Genomic DNA, 24,903 nt, shown 5'->3' on the forward strand with positions numbered 1-24,903 from the left:
AGCGGCGCCGGGCGCTGCCCCGCTTCTCCCGGCCTCGGCGACCTCCCGCCCCCCCGGGCTGCGGGCTCAGCGCGCCGCGGGGCGCGGCGGCTGCGTGCGGAAAGTGCCGCCGCGGACACTCAGGCACCTCCCTTCCCTCCCTCCTTCCTTCCTTCCCCCCCCGCCCGCAGCGGATGAAAACAAACAGCGGCGATGGCGACGGCGATGGCGGTTGCGCGGCGCAGCCCGCGGCTCTGAGGGCAGCGGCAGCCCCGGCCCGGCCCCCGCCGCCGGCCGTGCGCCCCCGCCGGCGCTGACACTCGCGGAGAGACCCCCGGGCCGGGAACGAGGAGGAGGAGGGGCGCCGGCCGGAGCCTCGGAGCGGCTTCGGGGCTTGGAGGCGGCGGTCACGGCCCCGGGGCCGCGGGGCTCTCCCCGCGCCCGGTGGGAGGCGGAGGAGGCGCCGGGGCGCGGAGGCGGAGCGGGCCCCGCGCGGGATGAGCCGCCGCGCCGCCAGCACTGCCGGCCCCGCGCAGGTACCGCGGGCCCCGCAGGGCAGGCTGCGAGCTCCGCCAGCCTGCGGAGCCCTTCCAGGGGAGGGGGCTGTGACGTGCGTCTTAAACCTTTGGCTACGGCTTCGCGTCTCCGTTTACTTTGCTTCGCTGCTCGCGGGGGTCGTCGGTTCCCGACAGTCGCTGTCGGCTGCGATTCGTTTTCCTGGTGGCTGTCAGTGGAGCCTGGGAAAGACGTGGCCCGCTGTAATCTCAGCAAGTGGTCATTTCAAATCAAAATGCTTCAGAGCTTGTTGGAAATAGTAGAATCTGAGACCCCACGCTCCATTATATACTCTTATAGGCTTCCTGTGAGATGCCAGTTTGTGGTATGCTGGGAAAGAGCAGAGGTTTATAGGTGGTCTATCTTTCTTTCCTGTTGGAGGTGTGGCGCTTAGAGCACAGTCAAAATCGTTCCCGTGGATTCGGTGGGAGCAGATATGCCTTCCTTGTCAGTGGACAGGTAGAAAAGCGACTCTTTAACTAAGCGTACAAACTGCCTACTTACAAATCCCAAAAGCAATGTGACTAGGCACGTACCAAGGAGGAAAAACATGGCAAATTACTCCCTTAGCTGAAAATCAGTTTGCTATCCAAATAAAAGTTTAGAGCATCTCTAAATTCTTACAGGGGTGGCCTGACCTGGAGGACCCTTCCTTCTTGTGGCAAGAAATAAGTCTTTCAGATGAGCCAGGCTATCTGTAGATGTCCGGAAGGATCACACAGGATCACTTTATTTTGCTTAAATGGTATTGTATAATCTTAACATTTCTGAACATGTGTTCATACAATAGTTGATAGGTGGGGATTTGTGTTGGTGATTACAGTGCAGGGTATGTAGGAACAGATTCTAGTGTAGTCTGTATGCTTTGGCTTGACAAACAAAACAGAGAAGATGGACCTTTGGACTGATACCAGTTTTAGACCTTAGGGAAGTACAGAATGTAACTGCTGGTCAACAGGAATTACTTAATTTTGTTTCTAAGTCAGTGGAGCTGGCAGTGCTGGCTTTAGTAAGGTATTTACTAAGCTGCAGAGTCATTTATTGGTTATAAAGTGAATCTGTTTCCTGATCAGGAGGAAAAATTACCTCTTTATCAGTCAAAACCTGAGCATACAGTGAACTACAGAGCCTATGATTACATCAGAGTGTTTATTTCATGTGAAACAGTTTTTCTGCTATTGAATTTATTCTATTCTGCTATAGAATTTAATCTTCTCTTTTAAAAAATCCATAAACTTTAAAGAATGAGAGCATCACACCTTAAAATTTAAACTGTTTGGTATTTCTCCATAGGTTTCTGACTAATCTACTAAGAAGGCAAAATGGAGATTAATTTTAAGTAATTGTAGGATACTGGAGTTTGACTTGTAGGCCCAGTCTTGAAACAGAGCACTGTGTTTATGAAGATATTTATATAATTGCGTATTACTGTGCTCAAAATACCTGCTTGCAGTGAAGCTTCTTGTTCATTGAAGGGAGGATGTGTTCTAGACACTCTTAAAAGCTTCAAAAACTTCCATGTACTTCTTGTTTACTTCATGGTTCAACAAGGCTTTTCTGAGCTTCTCATAGGACATACTTGGAGATTGGATTTGCTCCTGTATTAAAAAAGAAGTTCTGGAAGAGTGGTATAGGCAAGGAGTGCAGTCTGGAGTGCACAGTCAGGTAACTTGGGACAAACAGCTGGGATGAGAGCTGTCCACAGCCCTCTCCTTTACAGCTACACTCACTCTGGTTTCTTCCCTCTTGTCCTTTTAATTTCACTCTAGGATAAGAACCATGAATAATTATTTTGCATTATGAATGTCTGGTTGAAAAGAAAGCAGATAACTTTAAGTTGTAGCAGCCATAGCTCAGAGAGAAATACAGGAAGCAGCCTCTGTATGCTTTCCCCAGCAGCAATAATAGTGCCTGGTATGTGTCAGGAGCTCCTGCTCTTTTCCCGTTTCTGTAGGTGTCACAGAGATGTACCGGCTCAATTCCCACGTATGGAACACATGGTGGGCTCCACGTGGTGTGACGCCGGTGGTCCCAGGTGTTCCCGTGCAGCTGCTGTGTGCTGGGTTGGGGCTGTGTGCCGGCAGCGCGGCTGCTCGGCTGGGAGCACGGAGCAGCGCTGGGAGCACGGCGTGCCTGTTGCTGGAGTTCTCTCGGCTCTGCCGAGGCATTAAGGGGAGGGCTCTTGCAGTTCCTTGCATCATGCAAACAGCGCCATCACCTTATGCTGATGTGTCCTTCTCCTCACAGGAGGGTATAAATAGCAGTAGAGCATATAAGGCACAACGTTTAGATGTTAAACTGTTGGATAAAATCTGTTCCCACCTTGGGAGAAGGAATAAGGATTTAGTCAAGAGAGCCACATGTGGCAGTTCTCCTTTGAACAGCCTATTTCTGATGTTTCTGTTCACAGTAAAGTGAAGATAAAAGCATATAAATAAAAGCAATAGATAAAAATGGGTGTTGCAGGAAGTGGGAGACAAAGCAAAAAGCCATATGGACAAGATGTTTGTTGCATCATGTGCTGGTAAATATATCAGTTTACTTAAGGGATTACCTGGTTGAGGGGAAATCAATCATCTGTATTTTTCTAACCTAGACCAAAGGTTATTTACTTCTAGTTGTTATTCACTGTAAAATGAGCCAGCATTTTCCTTGAGTTAAGCATAGGCTTGTGCAGTAGCACTTAAGGAGCCATGCTGGCATTGCAATCTACTGGACATGAGAAGTTGATTGAGTTTGGTGGAACTAAGTTTAAAGAATTTCCTTCTGTTCAGGTCAGCTGTGGCAGCTAACTTGACAGTACCAAAAATTTTTTGTAAATAAAAAGTTTGCCATAATTCTAGCTCCATCTTAACTCTTACCAACAATTACTCTAAAGGTGAACACTGTTTTAAGCCTTAGAAGGTCTCAGGCAATCACCAGAGGCCCCCCTACAAAAATGAGGAGATGATGGCTGTCAGATGAGAGCTCTTATATATTTCAGGAACAAGTTCCAAAGTCCCAGTTTTCCCATTAAATTGCTTATTCCTTTCCAGGAAACCTTGCCTGATACTTTCTGCTCTACTTTGGACTCTAGTGGGTTAACTGTTGCTGGCATTTGGAGCTTGAGAGGTAACAGTATGAATCTCCAAATGTCTGGTGAATGTTACAGGTAGTTTCATATCTTCCAGGAAGAATCCCCATTCTGCTGCAGCAGGGCAGAACCATGAGGCTCTTATTTTTTGAACCCTCTGATAGCTGTTTCTCACCTCTAGAGATATTTGGGTCATTAGAACGAATTCCTGTACTGCACATAGAGCCATGCTGATGATCATCTTTGTTTCCTTTCCTAACAGATCAGTGAGCCTAGCACCTTCCATTAGTTCCCAAGCATATTAAATAGTTGATACCAAAACTTCTTTCCAGCATCAAAAAGCAAATGTGGGTGCTTTATTTGACAGCTCTCCCACAATATTGGGATATATATTTGTTTGCATCTTTCTGCAGGGGTTACATATCACTTTTCACATTAAAACCCAGTATGATTTTTTTTTTTTTTTTTTTTTAGGATTTAAATGTCAGCATTCTCTTCACTGAGAAAAATATTTTTTTAATCCAGTATTTTATTGCCTATATCGACCAGGTTTGTCAAAGATCTCAGATCTCCTCAGCCCTTACAGTGCTGTACTTAATCGAGTCAAAATAATAATAACAGGTTTTTCTTGCCTGGAGTTTTGTTTGTTTTTGGGGATTTGTGTTGTTTTGGTTTTTTGGGTTTTTTTCTGTAGCGGTACATGTCTGTACTAAAGGGTTGGTTTTTTTAATTTTAAGTACTGCATCAAGCACTAAATGCTGACTTCCTTTTGCATCCCCCAGAGTAGAAAGGGTCTGTAATCTGTCTAGTGGAGGTAGATGCAGGGAAAGAAGGGATAATGTTTTTAATAATGAGGTTAAAGTATCCAAAGGATCATTTGAAAATTATCTGATTTGATCCTGAATCACTTTTGTTGTTAGTTCTCAATTTAAATTATAATTTATAATGAAAACAGTAAAGCTTAAGTAGATATGGTATGAATGTAGCCTAGGAACTTTCAACTATACTGTATGTCCAGCTTTCTTTTTATAGAGTCATTCAGAAAGCAGCACAAAGAGCATATAGAATGCTCTGTAAAGTGCAGTACTCCTACCTTGCAGACCTTTTTGATTGATGCTCCTAAAGCATTGGGCTTTACTGTCATTAAGTGCAATATTTTAAACAGAAGTACTGCATATGCATGGTCATGAAAGATTCTGTATTTTTTATGTGAACAGGGCTATTGGCCCTTTTGCCCTGTAAGCTTTAATTTGCATAAACAGCATACCTTGCTGTAAGTTCAGTCTTTGCTTAATGATTGAACACGGACTAACGTTGTGCTCAGCAGTTGCTTGTGCTCCCTGAGCTCAGCTTGCCAGCATTCCTGCGAGGAGCAGCACGTTCTGTAAATATGGGATGTCTGACAAGCTGCTTCAGCCTGATTAGCTGTCTCAAAACTGCAATGGGGTTAAGAGTGAATTAATACTTTGAAGGCTTACAAGCAAAAACTACAATGAATGCTGCTAAGTAAGGCATTCCTCCCCAATGGTCTCTATATGATTATTAACTTACGTGTGAAGAAGCTGAGAGACAGAAGAATTTTGATTTATTCCAGGCCATGTGACATGATGGTGACAAAAATAGGATTAGTGCTTTGCCCTGCCCTGCTTCAGACGCTGTGCAAGTTCATTGTGTTCCTAGAAACAATTGTATTTTGAAAAACAAGGCAGTGTCAATGTGAAAGCTAAGTATTCATTATCAGAGCTTTAAAGAGAAGTGAACAGAGGATTTTAGTCTATTTATTGTAAAAAATGTGTCTTTTCAATTGGTTGTAGGTAAATTTTGTAGTTGTATAGTTTTACTGCAAGTACTATTTTTTTGAAAGTAAAGAAGCAGTGTAGCCTGTTCCAGCAATGGTTTATTATACAGATTTCTGCTGAAATACCACTGAAATACTGTTCTAAGAATTTCAGGCTCAATAAAACAATTTGGCTTGGGTTTGACCAGTGCTCATAGCCAAAGATACATTATTTTTGAAGTAAACACCTTCATATCTGATGGTTAACTTGGCATAGAATGCAGTCATTGTGGTGTTGGGGTGTTCTGGGTTGTTTGTTTGTTTAGCTTTTTTAAATAAAGCTAGCAAAATTGAAGAACTGAATTCTAACTGTCAGCCTTCTTTTGTTTTTTAAATTTTTTTGATCTTTGCACTGACCAGATAAACTATCAATGTGCATTTATACCTCACACTTATATACCAAAGGTTTTAGCATTTTCAGATTTTGACAGGTAGAGTGCTCTGGTACTTATAATTTCTTTCGAGGTGGCCTCTAATGGCAAAAATATTTTGAAAACTAAACAGAAAGCTGGAAGATTTCATTCCCAGACCTGTGCTATATTTCAGATTGCCATATGCAATGGACACTGATCTCAGTTCCCAGGACAGGAAGGACCTGGACAAGTTCATCAAATTTTTTGCTTTAAAGGTAATTTTTCTCCTTTGGCAAATGACTCTTCTTCCTTGTTTAAAAATCCCCACGAAACAAATGATGTACTCTGTGTGGCTAGAATAACAAGACTGAGGTTTGGGTTTGTTGTGTTGTTTTGATGAGAAACAAAGCAAGGAAAGGTGATGTCAAATTTAGGAGATTGCTGAGAACAACTAGAAAAACATCTTTTCCCTGTTTTTCTACCCTCAAATCCTCTTCCTTCCTCCAGAAACATCTTGCTTTAGAATCAGTTGTAAGCACTTTACACCTCTGTCAGCTTTGGGATTCTAGCAGCATGTCTAACCACCAGCTGTTAGGTAGTTTATTCTGCTGCACTCCACTCTTTCAGCCTATCTACATTTTTATATTGCATCCAAAAACAATAATACCAGAATGTTCTTTTGAATGATGTTGATATGTAATTATAAAATTTGGCCTCACTTCATACATAGGTGAAAGTAAATAATCTGACAATGGCTTTGGTATAAATGTAGAGATTCATTTGGCTTTAGTTTAGTTGTCCAGGCTTGGGATAGTTTTGTAGTTTTTCTAAATTTTCTGTTGAAAACTGCAAATCTTGATTGCAAAATCGACTTTATCTCTTAATGTTCTTACAGAGAAAGGTAAGCCTAAAATGATTTTCTTTCTGAAATACATTTGCCTGTTACATGTAATAATTTAAATTTACTAGAACTGAAGAACAGTGTAGCAAACTCTACTTCTCTATATCATGGTCAGCCCTTTCATTTTTTTCACTCGAGCATATGTAGCTTGGGATCTGAACTGAGGGCTGTGCAGAGCCCAGAATATTACTAAGTATTCTTTTCTTTCTATTCCAGACAGTACAAGTAATTGTCCAGGCCCGACTTGGAGAGAAAATCTGTACCCGCTCATCATCCTCCCCAACAGGTTCTGACTGGGTACGGTCATATTTTTTAAAGCAACTCCATGACTCTGTGTGTGTGCTGAGAACACCACATGATTATTACAGTCTTGTGCAGACAATAATAATTATTCATAGAGTAGGTACTATATTTAGTTATGTTCATTGGTGATGTTGCGGGGGTTGGTGGTTGTTGTTCACATGCAACAAATCACTCCAGACTCTTACAGGCTGATGAGGGGAAAGAGAAATGATGCCTCTCAGCAACTCCTGCCAGCTAAGGGACATTTCCAAGATCTGCTTGGGGGGGGGTGATGAGTTCTTATCTGTCAGAAGTTTGCTACTCTGCAATTCAGGACGTTTTAGTAATGGGCTTTATTAATAGTGAAAATACTCAAGATACTCTGTGGGTGAAGATAGGACTGAAGTGAGGGAAAAGGAGCATATTTTTTATAGCAGGATTAAGAAAAACATTTGAATTAGCAGCCAAGGGAATCTTTGTAAATATGAAAAGCTTGAACCCAGCTGGGAATTTTCTGTTTCATAAATATTTCAGTGGACACTGACCTAGTATGTTATATATGGGTCTGTGAGCCTGTCTGAAATGTGCCATCAGGCAGTTTTTCAAAGAAATAAAAAAATGGAACCATCTCTTTGATTCTGCAGTTCAATTTAGCAATCAAAGATATACCAGAGGTTACTCATGAAGCAAAGAAGGCCCTGGCAGGACAGCTGCCTGCTGTTGGACGGTCTATGTGCGTGGAGATTTCTCTCAAAACCTCAGAGGTGAGAACTGAATAAAACAGACGCCCTGTATTTTATTTGTGGGTTTTTTGGCCTGAATCTTAAGTCAACTACCAGAGCTCCTGCCCTTTAATCCAAGACAATGTGAGGATATGTAAATTTTATTAAGGTAGGTGATATGCTAATGAAAACAAATGTATTGTTTAACAGAAGCAATTCACTGCAAAAATCTGAGGCTAAACACAGAAATGACACAGCAGAAAAATCTAAATTTCTTAAGAAGCCGATTTGAAGAAAATTAAATTCTTAAATTTTAAGAAACTAATTTCTTACTCCATGAAGAACTTAAGTATTCTGAGGAAGGTATTCCCTCAAGTGATATAATTGTGCAGGGACACTTTCAGTGCACCTTTTTCTATCATTATATCACAAGAAAGTGGGAACCAGAAGTCAAATCATTGAGAGGTGTGGCCATTGCTGATCACTAATGAGATTTGAAAAGGTTTATATTCTGAAATGATCCTTTGTTTGCCATCTTTTCTCTGATACAGGGGGACTCCATGGAGCTGGAAATTTGGTGTCTAGAAATGAATGAGAAGTAAGTACATTCTTTATAGCTCATAGCTGAGGCATTGGGTACATCTGGTTAATCCATGTGATCAATGAGCACATACTGGCTGTGTGGCCAGGGGCGCTTCAAAGGGAACTCCCCTCTTTGTGTGGAGGAGCAGTCAATCTGTATTAACACCAGTGTCAAGAACATAAACTAGTAATTAAATTCCGTCTTCATTCTTCCCTTACAACTAGTAGATTTCCTCAGATACAAGAATTCATAGTCTCAGTAATGACAAATGTTTTTCATATTGAAAAGATGTCTCTTTAGTAGAAGGCTGCATGGCATTTTTCAGCAATTTCTTCTACAGCAGGTGACTAGGTTGAATCAAGACTCTTAGCTGGTTGGTCAGTACAGGTAGCCACACTGGGGCTTTATTTATCATTTTGGCAATAAAATTAAACAGCTGGCCCAGAGTAATTTTTGTTTTAAATAAAATAAACAAAACCAACTGCAAACCAAAACAAACAAGAACCCCAAACCCAGGCAACTTAGTTGTAAACAGAAGACTAATTGTTTTCTTTTGTGCTCTCTAGGTGTGACAAAGAAATCAAAGTCTCATACACTGTATACAACAGGCTGTCTCTACTGCTGAAGTCTTTGCTTGCTATAACCAGAGTAACTCCAGCCTACAGACTCTCTAGGAAACAAGGCCATGAATATGTAATATTGTACAGGTAAAACAAAAAATTCCCATTTGAAATGCAAAAAGGAGAGGCCCTAGACTTGCACAGTGTAACTGCAAATGTAGTTTAAAAGGGATGAGTAATAATAAAATCAAATTATTTGTACAGAAGTACTACTGGTCAGTGACAAAAGAAAACTTTGATCTATGTATCACCTTATACCCTTTACTTGAGCCATTGAAAGAAAAGCTAAGCACAGGCTGAGAAGTGTTTGCCTACCATGTTAGGAAGAGTAAAAAAAATTCTACATGCAATTGCTTACTAGCATTCAGTTGTTTGGTGTCTGGCTTGTGTTTGTTAAATGCCTGTCTACATTGCACATAACTGCAATGTGTACTTTTGCAGCATAGATTCAGACTCTGTCCTGTTACTCCATTTTAAAGATGCATTTTCAATTCCACATCCTGTAGCTTTTGCAGTTTACTCATACCTCTGCTATGTTCAACTTGGTTTAGCCTGTGAGTCTGACTGGCTTGTTCATAATTATCTTCCAGACGCTGTTTTTGGCTGTAAGAAAAGTCTTTGACATGTTTGCATAGCTAATTTATAGGATTGTAAGTTTCAGATTTGTTGTCATTTTCACAGCTGAGAACTCAAAAAGAAATTCCAGCCATTTTCACATTTTTGCCTCCATTGCTGACTTGGCATGTACTTAAGAGCAGGTCTCTTTACAGCACAGTTAATCTTTTATGTTGTGTGATGGGCATCAGCTTTTAGACTCAGACCTATCTCTGACATTTGTATCACTTGACATTTTTGCTCTGAACTGTAGACTTAACCACAGAGGCTTAAAAACGAGAAATTTCTGATTGGACTACCATTTTCTCTTTCTTCTTCTTTTTACATGACCTGTTCTTCTGGAGCAGCTGTAAGGTTTTTTGAGATGGGCATTACAGCCATTTATTTTGGGCTTTTTTTTTTTTCTGAAGAGGAAATGTAGTTCCAGCCTTCCAACTCCCAAAATTAAGTAAGGAATAAGGACATGTATAGCATTACGTCCCAGCTGGATCTAACAGCTTTTCTTTTTCCTTTTCTTTCAGGATATATTTTGGTGAAGTCCAGCTGAGTGGTTTGGGAGAAGGTATGATTAGACAACACACAAACAAGAGCAGAACTGTTTCATTCTGACTGCCTTTTGGTTACTATTCACAAGTATCATAAGGAAAATTAGTCTGAGGCTTACATATACTTTTTGTCTGGCTCTGCCAGTGCAGCCTTGTGTCACAAGGTGACAAGTATAATGGTGGTACTTGAACAAAGTCTCAGGTGACTGCCAGTTTGACTCCAGTGATACAGAACTGAAATAAGAATATGGAATTATGTTGATAAGGGTCAGGACTGGTAAAGGAGATGATGATCTACTGAGGAACAAGAAGCGCTTCAAAATAATATTTTACATCAAGAAGCCAGGAAGCAACCTCAGAAGTTTTGCAAGTGAAGCCTACCAGCAAGGCAGCCTAGTGCTGCTGTTTTTTTATGGGTTGTATGTGTGTTTTTGAGGTTCAGATTGCAAGAGATAATGGTAACACTACTGAAATAAGATAATGTAACCTCAGAATAAAAAAGTATGGCACATAAATAATCAGTGAAACTGATAATCATTGCTTAACTTGACAGGTTTCCAGACAGTCCGTGTTGGGACAGTGGGTACCCCAGTGGGCACCATCACTTTGTCTTGTGCCTATAGAATCAACCTTGCTTTCATGTCAACCAGGTGAGAAAATGTGATTATGCCAGAAACTGTTTTACAATTAATTTACTGTTAAACCCCTCGTGTTCTGAGCCCCCAAATCTTTCCCTTCTGCTTATCCTTTCCTGCTGAGATTCTCTTTCATGAAGAATGCTCTCTGTCTCGCTTAAGCCTTGCAGCAAGGGGAGTATTTGGGTAGCCCTGAGACAGGCTCTAGAACTCCAAATCGCTGATGCATGCCTGGAGTCACAGGACTAAATTGTAAAGATGCTCTGGTCCCATTAATAGACACAAGGGTTTCCTGTGAGGGCACCATGAATTGGGAAGAGTAGAGAGAAAAAGCCAGTAACACCATTGCTTGTTGCCTTGCAGGCAGTTTGAGAGGACCCCTCCTATCATGGGGATTATAATTGATCACTTTGTGGACCGTCCCTATCCCAGCTCTTCACCCATGCATCCCTGCAATTACAGGTGAGGAAATACTGAGTTGAAGTCATGGGCCATGGTAAAGGCATCCATTACGTCCAAATACAGAGCCTTTTCCACTATTTGTTGACAGCATGGGAAGGGACACTGGAGAATTAGTGTCAGTCATATTGGCATAGTTAAACATGTGATGAAAGGTGACATTTTTCTCCTCACATTGTGATGGCTGAGTGCAGCATGCCCCAGTATTTTCCCAAATTCTTCACAGAAGCACTTGGACACAAAGGATATTTAATCTTGGCTGCCTTCAGGAATTTGAAAGTGTAATATTTCCTGATGCAGAACTACATGTCTAGATGCATGCATCCCTGGATATTTCCACTGGGGAAGATCAGTTTAATTTCTCTTTGGAGATGAGAGGTTTGCCCTCTCTAAAATGAATGTGAGGGCATTCAAGTTTGGACCAGTGATGTTGTTTGACAATAGTTGTGTAAACACCAAAGCTAGCAGCACTAGCTGGTATAACAAAAGCTTTAGTTAGAAACACCTGTTATTTTACATGGAGTAGAAGACAAAGACCTGAGGAAAACTGATGTTTTTCCTCAGATCTGGCAAGCAGTTGAGAGCCCTTCATAATTCTCCTTTCAACTACACCCAAATACTCTCAACCTCCCTGCAGTGTTTGTCCCACTGTGTTTTACTATTTGTTTGTTTTAAGGAATATTTCCAGTTAGAAAACTTGTCTTTTCTTGCTGCTTTAGAGCTGGTGAGGACAATGCTGCAGTATACCCCTCAGTAGAAGATTCCCAAGAAGTGTGTACCACATCTTTTTCCACCTCTCCTCCATCTCAGGTAAGAGAAACCAGGCTGTTTTTACTACTAGATAGGACAATTGCTGTAAGAATAGTTTGCATATTCCTACATCAGCTGTTTTGCAAACAGAAATCGTTCTGCTGCTAATTAAAGTTTAATGTGTGGGTTTATTTATGTCATTACATTCTTTAGTAAAATCTATTGAAATTAGATACTAATTTCAACAAAACTCCAGGGACCCAGAAAGACTGAATTACTGAGAAGGATTAAAAGAGCCTATTCCTGTAGCTGGGCTGAGGTGTGCTTGAAGAGGACAGCAGTGTACTTACACCTTTACACATTTGCATACCAATACTGCAAGAGGAGGAATTCACGACATTGATGCCAGGCAGCTTAAGTATGAGTAACAGACTGAAACTGAGAAAGAAACACTGAAATACCAGGAAAATGCTAGAGCTTTTGTCTTTTTAATGTTTTTCTCTATTTATTGGACCATCTAAAATTAGTTGGCGCAGCAAGAATAAATATTGGCAAAAAATTGCTCATGCAAATTTCATTTAAGTTTCACTTTTAAAATAAATAGCTAGTGGTTTCATTTTGAGTATAAAACCCCAGAAACTCCCAAGTTCTTTTACTGTTTTACGTATCTGACTCCACAGTTCTGTATTTTGAGGACAGCCAGAGTTGCAGCTGTCCTATTGCTTTAAATATTCAGACTTGTTGTCCAGCCAAGGAGATGGCTCTACTGACCTTTAAAGACAATCTAAAGACTCTAAATCTTTCACTGTCAATGTGAAACATAGAATGAAATATAATTGGAATGCTGTTCCAAACTGAAAGAATTTGCTATGGGTCTTTCTGCTGCTTCAAAGGAATTAATATGCCTGGTTTAGCAGAATGTATTCTGCTATATGAACGAGCTAGAAATGAGCTTCTCTCAGGAAGCATCTTTGTGCCAAAGTGATATCAGGTGGCCAGGCATCAGGCAATGTTGAACTAATTAGCCAGCACTCATGGTAAGTCTGATGGAATAAAGCTTTTCTTATTCTGCAATACACAGTTCATGAAATGAGTTTGTGACTGAGTTGCGTCCTGCGTTTTCCTAAAGCGGGGTAAATACAAAAGATTTCATAAGGAAATTTCCACTGACTTGCTTGTGCCAGTGTTACTTAACAGTAGTAGTGTATTTAACTACATGGAAGTTGATGTTTCTTCAGGGGTCATGAAGCTTTACTGTCACTGAGGGGGAAAAGCTTTATGAAACCACTTGAACCCTGAGGATTCACATCAAGTATGAGCCTACATTCTTGCTTTTTCTGTGGCTCATAGTTGCCATATCCTGTGCCCTTATTTGTAAAGCAACTGCCAGTCTTTGTTACCTCAGTTAGAATTGTAAAGCTGCCTTGGCAGAGTGAACTTTAAATTAAAAGGAAAATAAGAAGTTAATTTTTTTCTCCAGCTTTCTACATGTCCTGTCCAGGTTAATGACTAGGAAAATACTAGAAACTGTCTGATTTTTGTAGACAAATTGTATGAATCTCTACCTGCCTTCTCAGCAAAAATGAGGCCTAACCTGTGTGATACAAGGAAATAGTTGTTACCTTCTTTGTGAGCTTGCATGTCTGTGTATGTGTGTTGTGAAGCAGCCCAAAATTCAGGAGAGTCTGGCCATGAGTAATACCCAGAAATGAAGTTGAAGCCTTTCCTCAAACTGAAATTTCCCATTGCTAGGAAAATGGCTGTGAGAGGAGGTATGGGACTGAATCAGGTTTGGATTGCTCTTTTTGCATTAGCACCCTCTGTGAGACTGTGTACTTCTGGAGTTTTGTTTCTGTTGATAGAGCTCCTGCTTCACATCAGTGTGTTTGAATTGCACTGTAGTCTGGGTCCCCTTTATTCTAAGAGTGCAGCACAGACCTGCCAAGATAAGATCCCTCAGAAAGCTGGAGGATAAGGAGTATGGATGGATCGAGAGTACTGAAATACAAGTAATTTCTAAATTGAAAAAGTACTTGACTTTTTCTGGCATCTGCTCAGCTTTTTTGCTAATTTGCTGGTACCAATTATAATTAATTGTGGAACAGAGTCTCTGGCAGTTTCTTTCTGTCAGGGTTTACTGGAGTCTAAAATACTACCTGTGTTCACTGGTTCACTCGGATTCAAAAACAGTCACTTCTTTACAAAATGAATGTGCTTCTGGCAATACTGAGACTTCTGCTCTCTGTGTAGGTGTGGCTGCTGCAGCCAAAACCTCTTCACTAGCATTCAGTTCATCCAACTCTTCATAATTCCTCTCTGAAGTCCTTCTCTCTCTCTTTCTCTCTCCCCCCTCATTCTCTCTTTTCCTTGTTTCCTCTGTTTGTCTGTGTCTGTGTACAGTGTGTTTTTACTGTCACAAAGGCACATTTTCAGACCTCTCCTCCTATGGTGACGGACACCTTGAAGGTCCCAGTGATGGGGCTGGCCTTTTCACATCAAGTGAGTTGTCAACAGAACATGCTGTACATGGCCAGAATACAAGTTCTGCCGTGACAAAACTAATACAGGAAAATACAAATTTGACAATGTGGAGTGTTCGTTGTGCATGGGAAAGACTGGTGGACCCACAATGAGCCAGACACTTTACTGAGACTGGCTTCTTTAATGCCTTTGCAGATGAAGGTCTCCCAAAGACAGGACAAGCACCCCTAAAAATACAACAGCTGTCAAGGATTGTTAGTGAAAGACACAAGTAGTAAGGCACAATTCTGAGTGTTTTCTGTTAACAGCCCATGTCCCTAGAACCTGTATAGTCATTAGAGCGCCACTTAGCCCAGCTAGCCTCATGTGAATCAAACTGCTGTTCCTCATTTTCATCCCTGTAAAGGACACCAGCTGGAGCTCACACTGAGCTCTGGAAGAAATACTCCTTTTTAGGTGATGCAAGTCAAAACAGGAAAGTTTTATCTAACCTGACTGGGTAGATTTCTGCCTGGGATGTATAAGGAATTTCTCCCAGGTTTCACTTCTTCCAACACTTAATTCCTAAAGCAATCTCACAAGGGTTAGCTTCTCAGTTCTCTTTACCTGGCACATTTATGGGACCATGTATTCTTTTACTGAAGCTATTTGAACAGGTCAGGAAGAGGAGATGTTTTAATTTGCAATGGAAGTAGGTTCAAACAGTTGATAATGAAGTTGTTTTGGGATAAAAAACTATTAAATATGAACTCTTTAATAAGTTCACAATGGCATTCATGTAACCCACTACACCAGTATTTGAAGTAGGCCTGCAGAGCAGAGCTTCCCTGAGACTGGATGTCAGCCATACCTTGCACAGCCTCCTCCTACATGTGTAGGAAGCCAATCTTGTTTTCCTGTCAAGGCTCAGACTTAGTCCGCTGGACTACTGTCAAGTAGTCCTCATAGCAATAAGAACTTTTTAGAACAATAACCTACATTATTGATTCCATTGAAAATCTAGCATCCTTCTGCCAGTCTGAAATGCTGTGCCTCTGACTTTTCCTGTTCCTTCTTCAGTGACTGGTGATTATTCAGGCTGTGGGACATTCCCCTTCCCTTTCCTCTCTCCTCTCCCTTTGCCCTTGTTTTTTCTCTTCTTTCTTAGCTTTCCAGCTCTCGTCTTTCCTATCAGCCTGCTGCCCTGGGAGTTGGATCAGCTGACATGGGGTATCCTGTACTCTTTGCTGGTGGCTTGAATGCTGCACACCCTCACCAGGTACTTGTAGAGAGAACCAGTGTGGCTGGTATTGCAGCCATTTTTGTCACTTGTACACCTGAGAGAGGCATTGAAACTAGTGCATGCATTGGTGTCCTGTCTGTCAGGAATGGAAAGAATGTAAATACATAGACGCACAACTTCCACAGGAGTTGGGAACTGGCTCCTCAGCATCCCTGAATTTACTGGGGTACGGCATCATTTGGAAAAACTATACCAAGAGAGCAGGCACCAGACCTGTTTGCCTGCATGAGCTTGTCACTGATTCCAAAGATTTCCTGTCTTACAGAGCTGCTGCCCATGTAGCTGTCCAAGCACAGTTCTGTAGGCTAGGATGTAGTATCCTAGACATGGGATACACTGGCAGTTCATATTGACATAGTTATATTGGTTCGTCTGACAAATAAGCCAAGTTGACAGAAGTCTTTTTCTGCTTGAGATATTGGTATTACACCAGTTTTGCTGACACAATGTTACTAAAATAAAATCATTTCAGTTGGAATGGTTTTACAGTGAGCATCTAATCCAACATCCAGTTCAGGGCTGGCCAAGTAAAGCTTGATATTACAGCAATTGTCCAAATGCCTCTTAAAAACTGACAGCTTGGGGCACTGCCTGCCTCCCTAGGAAGAGAACTGTTGCAGTTTTTTACCACCCTCTCTCCAAATAAATGCTTTCTAATGTCCAGTCTAAGCCTCCCCTGGTACAGCTTCAAACCACTCCCATGCATTCTATCACTGGATCCCAGGAAGAAATCAGCACCTCCATCTCCATTCCCCCTTCTCTTGAAGCTGTAGGGCCATGGGGTTGTAGCAAGAGGATGTAAGTTTTTTTCCCCCCATTCTTCCCCATGAAGCTGAGGACTTACAGCCAGAGAACTCTGCAGTGTAAAATAGGCCTGAAGTGGAGAGTAGAGTAGAACGAGAGTAAAAAGTGAGTTTGTATTGTGATAATACACTGCTACATGACATCTCTCTGAAGCTTATAGGGGCTATAGCTTATAGGACCCTGTCATATGCCAAAAGCCCCACAACTTATGGCTAGTATGATGGAATCTACTTTGTATTGCACTGTGATTTTTGTTTGATTTTGAGATTTCTTAACTTGACTGTTCCTTTCTATGTAAGTTAATTGGTCCAGGCAAAGAAGGGGGAGTTCCCCCAGTTCCTAACCAGCCAGCACATGGCACTCAAGCTGACCAAGAGAGGATGTGCACCCCACTGGATGGAGTCTATTACTCAGCAGCTACTCCTTCTAGCAGGTAGGTCATTTTTAGATGATCCACCACTTCTCCTAACCCACTTAAGATAAAACTTTTTGTTTTCCTTTTTTATGTAGTGTTTGGTAGCATAACTATTGCCTTTTCATCCCTCAAATCAACTTGCAGATTTCTCTGATTGGGGCTTTTTCAGCCTTTCTGCAAACAATGATCTTGCCCATATATTTAAACCTCCTAGTCTATGTAATATCCTTCTTCTGTGTAATATATCTTCTTCTATGTCAACTTTATTGTCAATTTTTTTTTTTTCAATCTTTCTGCTGGTTTTGCTAATTGTAAAACAAGATGCAGTAAGTTAAAAAATGAGTCTTAAATTCTCTAGAGACTTCATATGCATTGTTACCAAAGCTAGTTGTAGTTACCATAAATCTGTTCACCATTTTAGTAAGAAACTTTAGGCATAAGTTATTTAAAAGGAAACAATGCAACTTCAAACTGTCCTAAATCAACTCCCTCACAGCTAATTAAATCCTTCTGGTTTTTTGATCACCATATTTATTTATTGAGAAATCTCTCTAGGGGTCACATAGTTGTGAGTCACAGAGATTTTGCTCTGGGGAAACCAAAACTCAGTTGCACTAGCACTTTTCTGGGTATACTTGAATGGTAATCCTCTTCAATCCTTTCTAGGTAATCCTCTTTCTATGAGACAAAACTATTTTTTTGTTTTGAAGTTCTGAATTCCTGTGGTAGAGAAAAAACAAAAACAAATAGGTAATGGAGTACCTAATAGCCATGGAGTGAATTAATCATACTGGGAGTGGCTGTTGTCATGTACCAGATCTGCTGCATTTGTGAATTGAGTGACAGATATTATGGCAGATCTCTCACGTCCTGAGAGATCTGTGACTACTGTGTTACTGAAAAAATAGTAGTGATGGACAGGAATTGCTGTGAACACACACAAGTTAAATGCCCATTTCCCAGAAGAAAAGCCTATTTCAGCAACTTTATATTCAATGAAATAGTTTTTGTCCAGCTTTAAACAAAAATCTGATTCCACAAGTGTCCACTTTCCTTTTGTGCTCCTGACTGAGGAGGGAGGTATGGTACAAGGACAGATTTCTATTGTCCTTCCAAGACCAGGAGTAAACCAAGAAAAATGAAGGAGTCATAGAAAACGTTATTTATCTACCCTGTTTGTGTCAGGAGGCACTAATTATATAATTTCCTCCCCCAGTGAGGACACAGAAACAGTATCCAACAGCAGTGAAGGAAAATGTGGCTCCCCACATGACCTTTTGGAGACCATCTTTATCCGGAAGGTGGGAGCTTTCGTCAACAAACCCATTAACCAGGTAACAAGCAGTAGATCTTCACAGAGAGCACCATAATACCTTTCTTTTCCCATCTGTTCAAACATAGAGGAGCAAAAAGCACCCCAATGCCAGGGCAACCTCAGAGACTGAGAGTGCATATTTCTGTTGTGCATTTCTCTACAAGGTTTTGCGAAGGTGTATTTTGTTTTTCATAAAATACTGTTGGGATGTGACAGCCATTGACTTTATTCCACTTTGCCAACACCCTATTTGAGAATAGAAGACTCAATACTCCACTTGGATCTCACAATGATCTGCCACTACCACAGGTCCATAAACCATGAAACCTGGTAGCAAGCCTCCCTTCCTTGAAGGAACATGCAGTAGACCAGTTTGTCACTAGAAGCAAGCATTTAAGTTCAGCTAGGGCAGTTTAGAGATCTGCTTGGTTCCTAGGGCTGCAGTTCTAGGCCTTTTGGATGAAGGAATGAGAATTGTTTCAATTTGTAGCAGTTCATTAATCCTTACCTATATTATACAAGCTATATATAGAAGCAATCCCACCTCAAGCTATGTGTCTGCATTAGGCCAACTGAGTATCATCTCTGGATTTCCTGCCTTTTAAAAGAGGTTGTCAGCCTCCTGCCTAACTGCTGACATGATTTTGGGCCGTTTTTAGTTGGCCTTACAAAGATGTTCAATATCCTTTTCTGTGCCGGGTAAGCAGAGCATCTTAGTGAAATTCTGTTTGCTAAATCTCCTCAGGTGACCATGGCCAACTTAGACATTCCTTTTGCCATGTTTGCTCCCAAGAATGTTGAGCTGGAAGATAACGACCCCATGGTAAGACTCTTCCAGAGGTATATGTGCCTTCTCAGCATCCCTTAAGCGAACATCCATGCTAATCTCTGCATTGAATACACTTTGGTTTTGGAGAAAATAACTAGTTATTCAGATTTGTTTGTTTTCAAGAAGTCTCCTGTGTTGAATCTTGGGCTCTCTAGACATGCAAATAACAGCATGTGTTTGCTGTCCCTGCTCTACTTTATATTAATTGTCCAACCTCCTAACTGCCCCCACACTGCCAAAGCACACAGACAGACATGACTGTAAGATCAGTACTCACCGCCTTTGATTTCTTGGGCAGGTCAATCCTCCTGAATCTCCAGAAACTGAATCTCCTCTACAAGGCAGCTTACACTCAGAGGGCTCCAGTGGCAGCAGCACAGGGAACACCCATGATGACTTTGTTATGATCGACTTTGTAAGTGCCCTCATCAGAGCTCTTACACCTGCACCTTAGGTGGGCTTCACGTACTGGTGTGATGGCAAATGATGTCGGAGTGGAAAAGCCACATCATTCACAGTACCACACTCTAGGGTGTGACAGTTACAGAACTGCAAAGACACTGGTACTAGGAATCAACAGCTACAAATTAAATACTATTTCAGTTCTCTACTAACATCTGGCTGGGCATCCTCTCTCTTAATACCTAGAGGAGCCAGATTCCAAAGACATGTTTTCTTCCAACTGTTCAAGTGCTATTGTGATATCAAGTGATGCTGGCTGTTCTTCAGTTATTTAGTATGCATTATTGCAGCAACAGTTTTAATGCCAAGATGTTTACTAACATCAGGTAACGCCTTTATCTGAGATTACAACAAAAGGGAAGCCAATGTCTCTGGGAATTAACAACAGTATCTTTGATTGTAGAAACCAGCATTTTCAAAAGATGACATTCTTCCAATGGACCTGGGGACATTTTACCGTGAATTTCAGAACCCCCCTCAACTCAGCAGCCTCTCCATTGACATTGGAGCACAGTCCATGGCAGAGGATTTGGTATGGAATCCTGAAATTTTTGTTTGTGGAAATCATATGTACTTTATACTCCCTATTCCTAGTTTGAAAAAGGAATCTTCATAGAATTGTAGAATAGTTTGGGTTGGAAGGAACCTTTCAAGGTCATCTAGTGCAGCTCCTCTGCAATGAGCAGGGATATCTTCAACTAAATCAGGTTGCTCAACCCCATGTATTCTAGCCTTGATTATTTCCATGGATGCGGCATCCACCACCTCTCTGGGCAGCCTGTTATAATTTTTCACCAGCTTCATAAAAAAATTCTCTCTTTTATCTAGTGTGAATCTGCTCTCTTTCAATTTAAAACCATTGTCCCTTGTCCTGTCACAACAGCTCCTGCTAAAATGTCTGTTCCCATTTTTCTCAAAGGTCTCCTTTTAGTACTGAAAAGCCAAAATAAGATCTCCTCAGACCATTCTTATCTTCAGGCTGAATCACCCCAAGTCTCTCAGCCTGTCTTAACAGGAGAGGTGCTCCCACAGGTGCCCTCTGATAATTTTTGTGGCCTTCCTCTGGACCCACTCTGACAGGCACCATGTCTTTCCTATACTTTTCAGAAGAGAGACCCTGCCCAAAGGTCATCCATCACTAATATACTCCAAATAAATGCAGATTTGTTTCTGGCACACCTGAGCCTCTGAAACTGGTGTGTTTGTCTTGAAGCTGAAGGCTGCTGCAGCATGCTTGCTCTGAAACCCCCCAAACTAATCCTGCCTCTGGGGTGTCTCACTTGGTGGCAAACCAGGCCTGACTTTGCAGCCTGAGCAAAGTTGGAGTTCTGGTGTGGCTGGTGAGTCACAGGTGGGTGAGTGCTCTATTAGGCTCTGTGGCATTGTGCCATACTGTGGAGAAAAATGAAAACCACAGAGCAGCAAGCGACTTGATGAAGGCAGTGATGTGAGCAGGTTATTGTGCTGCAGCTGGTGGAGATTGCACAAGGTGAGGCCCCAGTGCACCTCCTGTTCTGGCAGAACAAACAGACTCTGGGCAGAGTGCCCTGCTTAGGGTCACTTGCTGGATGCTGCCAGAGGGTTCCTGCTTTTGTGCATGTAGAAAGGTGAGTTTAGAGCATTGGTGAAGGATTGCATGACTCAGAAACAGATTTTTTTTTCCTAGTGTGTTTAAAATTTCCTTCTATCTGCTATGAATGAGCCCTCATCTGCATCTTTCCTTGCCTTCCAGGACTCATTACCAGAGAAGCTGGCAGTCCATGAGAAAAACGTCAAAGAATTTGATGCTTTTGTGGAAACCTTGCAATGAAGCTGTTTCCCAGTTCTGCTGCAGCAATTCTTCCTCCTCAAGCTGTGCTGGAGATGACATCAACAAGTATCTCTTATCGCCCCTGCTCTGCCTTTTGTTCATATTGACTAGTTCCATCAAGTGAGCTTTCTTTTCTCTCTTCAATGACAGATACAGCTCATCTACTGATTTCTCCTCAACTTTTCCACCACATAGTTCTGGACCGCTTTTCCTGCTCGCAGTCCGTTTTAAGACTTTAGTAGGGATACAGGAAGTCAAACTCCAGTGTATGGGAACTTTCTCTTCAGTCTGTGTTCTGTATGGAGGAGCTTTGTGGAAAGTTGCCATATGCTTTCTGCAAGGGTCCTATGGTGCAAGTTCCCTAGGTAGAGCTTCTTGCTAACAGACTTCTTCCTGCAGTCTCTGATCCTGTTAGAGCATAGAAAGCTTTGGCTGATTTCCAGGGTCTGTGAGTTCAGCAAATTTGACTGTTTGAAGTCCAGGACATCCATTCCACAGAACTGGGCATTTCATCCTGACTTCAGAGTGCGTGCTTGGAACACAGGGAGAGACATCAGCTTTGGGACCTTCATAATCCAAGTTACCTTTGTTTTCTTGCTTCTAAAGAATTGGGTCTCTACACACTGCAATGCCCTCTGTTAGGTGGCTGATAAGCAGGAATGAAACTGCAGGAATGCTTTCCACATTTCCTTCCCGAGTGCACTGACACTTGGCCGTGCTGAGTTTAAGTGTTGACTGTTGGCAAGCCTGCACATAGAAGCTGTGATGATGCTCAATTCATAGTCTCTGCTTCTGAAACATAATTGTAAATACTAGGAATCCTATTTCTTTGGGGTTACGTAACTAGGAGTCTTAGTCTAAGATTTTTCCTCTAATCCTTGCAAGCCTTCCTGCTTTATGGTTAATAGATGATCTTAATAATTAAAAAATATTTATTGCTTTTAAAGAAACCTATATTTAAAAGATATTCTGTTTTCATGTTATAGTGCGGGTCATTCTGTCCTGATTGCTGCAGAGAGCAAGTGTGCCATGAAACCTTAGCCAGTGAGGCTAGTCTCTCTTTCCAGGAAAACATCCAAGATATTTATTTTCTAAGGCAGACTTGATTAATATTATACTCTGTTCTGGGGACTATGTGTCCATTACATCCAGTCAAGGCTCACTGATAGAATGAAATGCACGGCGCAGGGACTTGGTAAAAAGCTGTTTTTCTGATAGGCATGGATGAACTTGTAGTGTTCTTTGGCCATTCAGAAGGCAGCTTCTTTAAAGAAGCACACTTTTTTTTGGGAAGCTTATGGTACTTTTTAATCAGCTGGCTTTTTAGTAGCTGAAATATTATTTTTGTAATAATCCAGCCATTGACAGTGTGACTGGCTGGCATTGCTCTATGGGTGACTTGGCTGTTGCACATGTTCTGCCTCACGTAAGGATGGGAGGAGAAACAGTGACACTAAACAGAAACTTGGAAAAGGTGGGTTTTCTTGTAGTTCTGTCTCCTCCTGCCCCATGTAACTAGAGTGAGCAACTGCAAGACCCTTTACTGTCCAAATACACTTCTTTTCCTCCTTGTTTCTTTTAAGTGGAGTTGTATTGCTTGAGTACTGAGAAACCATCTTCATTTCCTCAGAGTGGCTGAGTAACCAACCTTCTAGTTGGTGTAATGTGGCAGCTTCAGCTTAGCTGCATTCTTTATTAGAAGATTGCCTGCAGCTGATGGGGGAACCCCAACTCCACTCTGGAACACTATTTCTGTTCCACTGCTGGAGCAAGGACCCAAATTCAGAACAGAGCTTACTGTAAGCCAGAGCAATGCAATGCTTTGAACTTTGAGAATTTTTGTTGAGAGATGTGTTTGGTGGGAGGCCTTGTAAGTTCTAAAACTCCAGGTAAGAGCTTCATTGAAGGAAAATTACCCATCAGAACCTTTTTATTTTACTCAACTGATTCAACTTCTTAGCAACCTCACATGGAAATTGCTTTGTCCATGCAAAGTAAGGTACACAAATATTTAAGAAAAGTTCCAAAATGAAACAGTTTATAACAGGACTTCAGTTACATGGGCTGTAACAAATTCTTGATACCCATCCAAGAGCCACCTTGTTTCACAGGTGGAAAGGGTTGAAGAAGGCTGCAGGAACACAAGGAATTAATGGATCAACTGCCTCTCACCTGTGCTCAGGAAACTGGTTTGCCACTTTGTAGGAAGTAGCTCATAGAGAGCTGGTTGTCAGCTCTAGTCTCTAAAGTGATACAATCTGGGCTGCAGAGCAGCAGAGATGAGGCAAAGGGCTGGTTCACACCATATGAATAGAGAATAGTTGAGGTTAAACTTCATCTAGCCAGCACTCCTGCTGTGCTCTTCTGCTAACAAGCAGTGGAGCTGGCAGGGAGCAATGCCATTCTTGTTAATCCCACACAGGAGGTCAGGGCTTGTATTTGTGCTCCTTTATTGATGGAGTTCCTAACATGGCTACAGCTCTCACATCTCATAAGGCGGAATGGCACTGTGGCACATTTTCTTCTCTTCAAAAGGCTAGAAAATTGTCTCTATAAGCTGCTAGTGTTGAGCTGGATGGCCATAGCAATAAGAGATTCTCCAGGGCTGAGTTACCTGCTTCTTCTCTACAGTTCTCAGTTTCAAAACAGTTGCTGCATCTAGGCTCCAAGTTCCCTGACCACTGCACAAATGCTCTGCTTCAGTAAAGACTTAGCTGCTGCTGTGGCCTGCCACAGATTGTGTTATGAAGGCTGTTTATTTTAGCAGCTCTCTGCTCAGCTGAATATTAAGGACCTTATCTACATAGCTGCTGATTTACAGATACTTTGGGTGGACAGGAAGGTTCCTCAAGTGTATTGTTTTGGAAAGTCTCCAGTGTACTTCAAGTATTCAAAGAATTTCCAATAAAACTTTTGTGTAAGCAACACTCTCTACATTTTTCTGTGTACCAACAGGTCTGGGACAGTCCCAGGCTCATGCTTGTTTTCCTCCAGGAAACAGGAGGGTCAGGGGCCTGTCAGTGAATGCAGAACAGAGCAAGTTGCTGCCTCCATCAGAGAGGGCAAAATGGACTAGTGCATTATAGTTGGAGACGTCAGTGGGATCTTACTGAGATTAGCCTACTGGAAGGACAGCAAGGGACAGACAGAACAGGTGCCTGGAGGTGGGAGGAACAAACAGTGATACAGTGTTTGATCCTGCTGACCTCACCAGTGAATTGGGAAACTGAAATATTAACTCGTCTCCAGAGGAAAGGAGTGGGAAAAGGGGGAAAAATACACCCACAGAATTTGCACTGTACATGGTTGCTACTGCACACTTAAAGAAGCATAGGAATGTTTTGAGTTGACAGGAAAGATAGCAGAGACTAATAAAATATGGAAAGAATAACCACACTTAAAAGCTGTATTCTCGTATTGGTAAAAGTTAACCCCGTGTAACACACAATGCAAGGTATGGTGCCAACACCTTCCCTTTAAAGGAAAGACGAGGTTATAACAATCTGTGTACTAATAACAACTGCTGATATAAGCCTTGGTGTAAAGGGTGTCTGGTTATTATAAAAAAAGACATAGTGGATAAAATGACAGGAATG

General features: G+C 41.7%; 1 protein-coding gene across 15 annotated transcripts; it reads left to right on the forward strand.

Moving 5' to 3' along the window:
* Positions 1-264: 264 nt before the first annotated feature.
* Positions 265-24,232, forward strand: ATG13 (autophagy related 13). 15 transcript variants are annotated; one of them, XM_021533364.3, is made up of 20 exons: positions 267-515; positions 1,161-1,279; positions 3,570-3,645; positions 5,991-6,072; positions 6,915-6,995; positions 7,625-7,744; positions 8,254-8,300; positions 8,852-8,992; positions 10,042-10,082; positions 10,619-10,715; positions 11,064-11,162; positions 11,879-11,969; positions 14,310-14,408; positions 15,538-15,654; positions 16,776-16,909; positions 18,108-18,225; positions 18,952-19,029; positions 19,334-19,450; positions 19,901-20,029; positions 21,230-24,232. In XM_021533364.3, exons 4-20 carry the CDS (start codon positions 6,004-6,006, stop codon positions 21,305-21,307), a joined length of 1,656 nt encoding a protein of 551 aa, XP_021389039.1. In that variant the 5' UTR covers positions 267-515; positions 1,161-1,279; positions 3,570-3,645; positions 5,991-6,003; the 3' UTR covers positions 21,308-24,232. The 15 variants fall into 15 exon arrangements, with proteins under 15 accessions (XP_021389047.1, XP_021389051.1, XP_021389044.1 ...); XM_021533366.3 differs by lacking the exon at positions 3,570-3,645; XM_021533365.3 differs by lacking the exon at positions 1,161-1,279.
* The last annotated feature ends 671 nt before the right edge of the window (positions 24,233-24,903 follow it).

This window comes from Lonchura striata, chromosome 6 (assembly GCF_046129695.1).
Source record: "Lonchura striata isolate bLonStr1 chromosome 6, bLonStr1.mat, whole genome shotgun sequence".
NCBI lineage: Eukaryota > Metazoa > Chordata > Aves > Passeriformes > Estrildidae > Lonchura > Lonchura striata.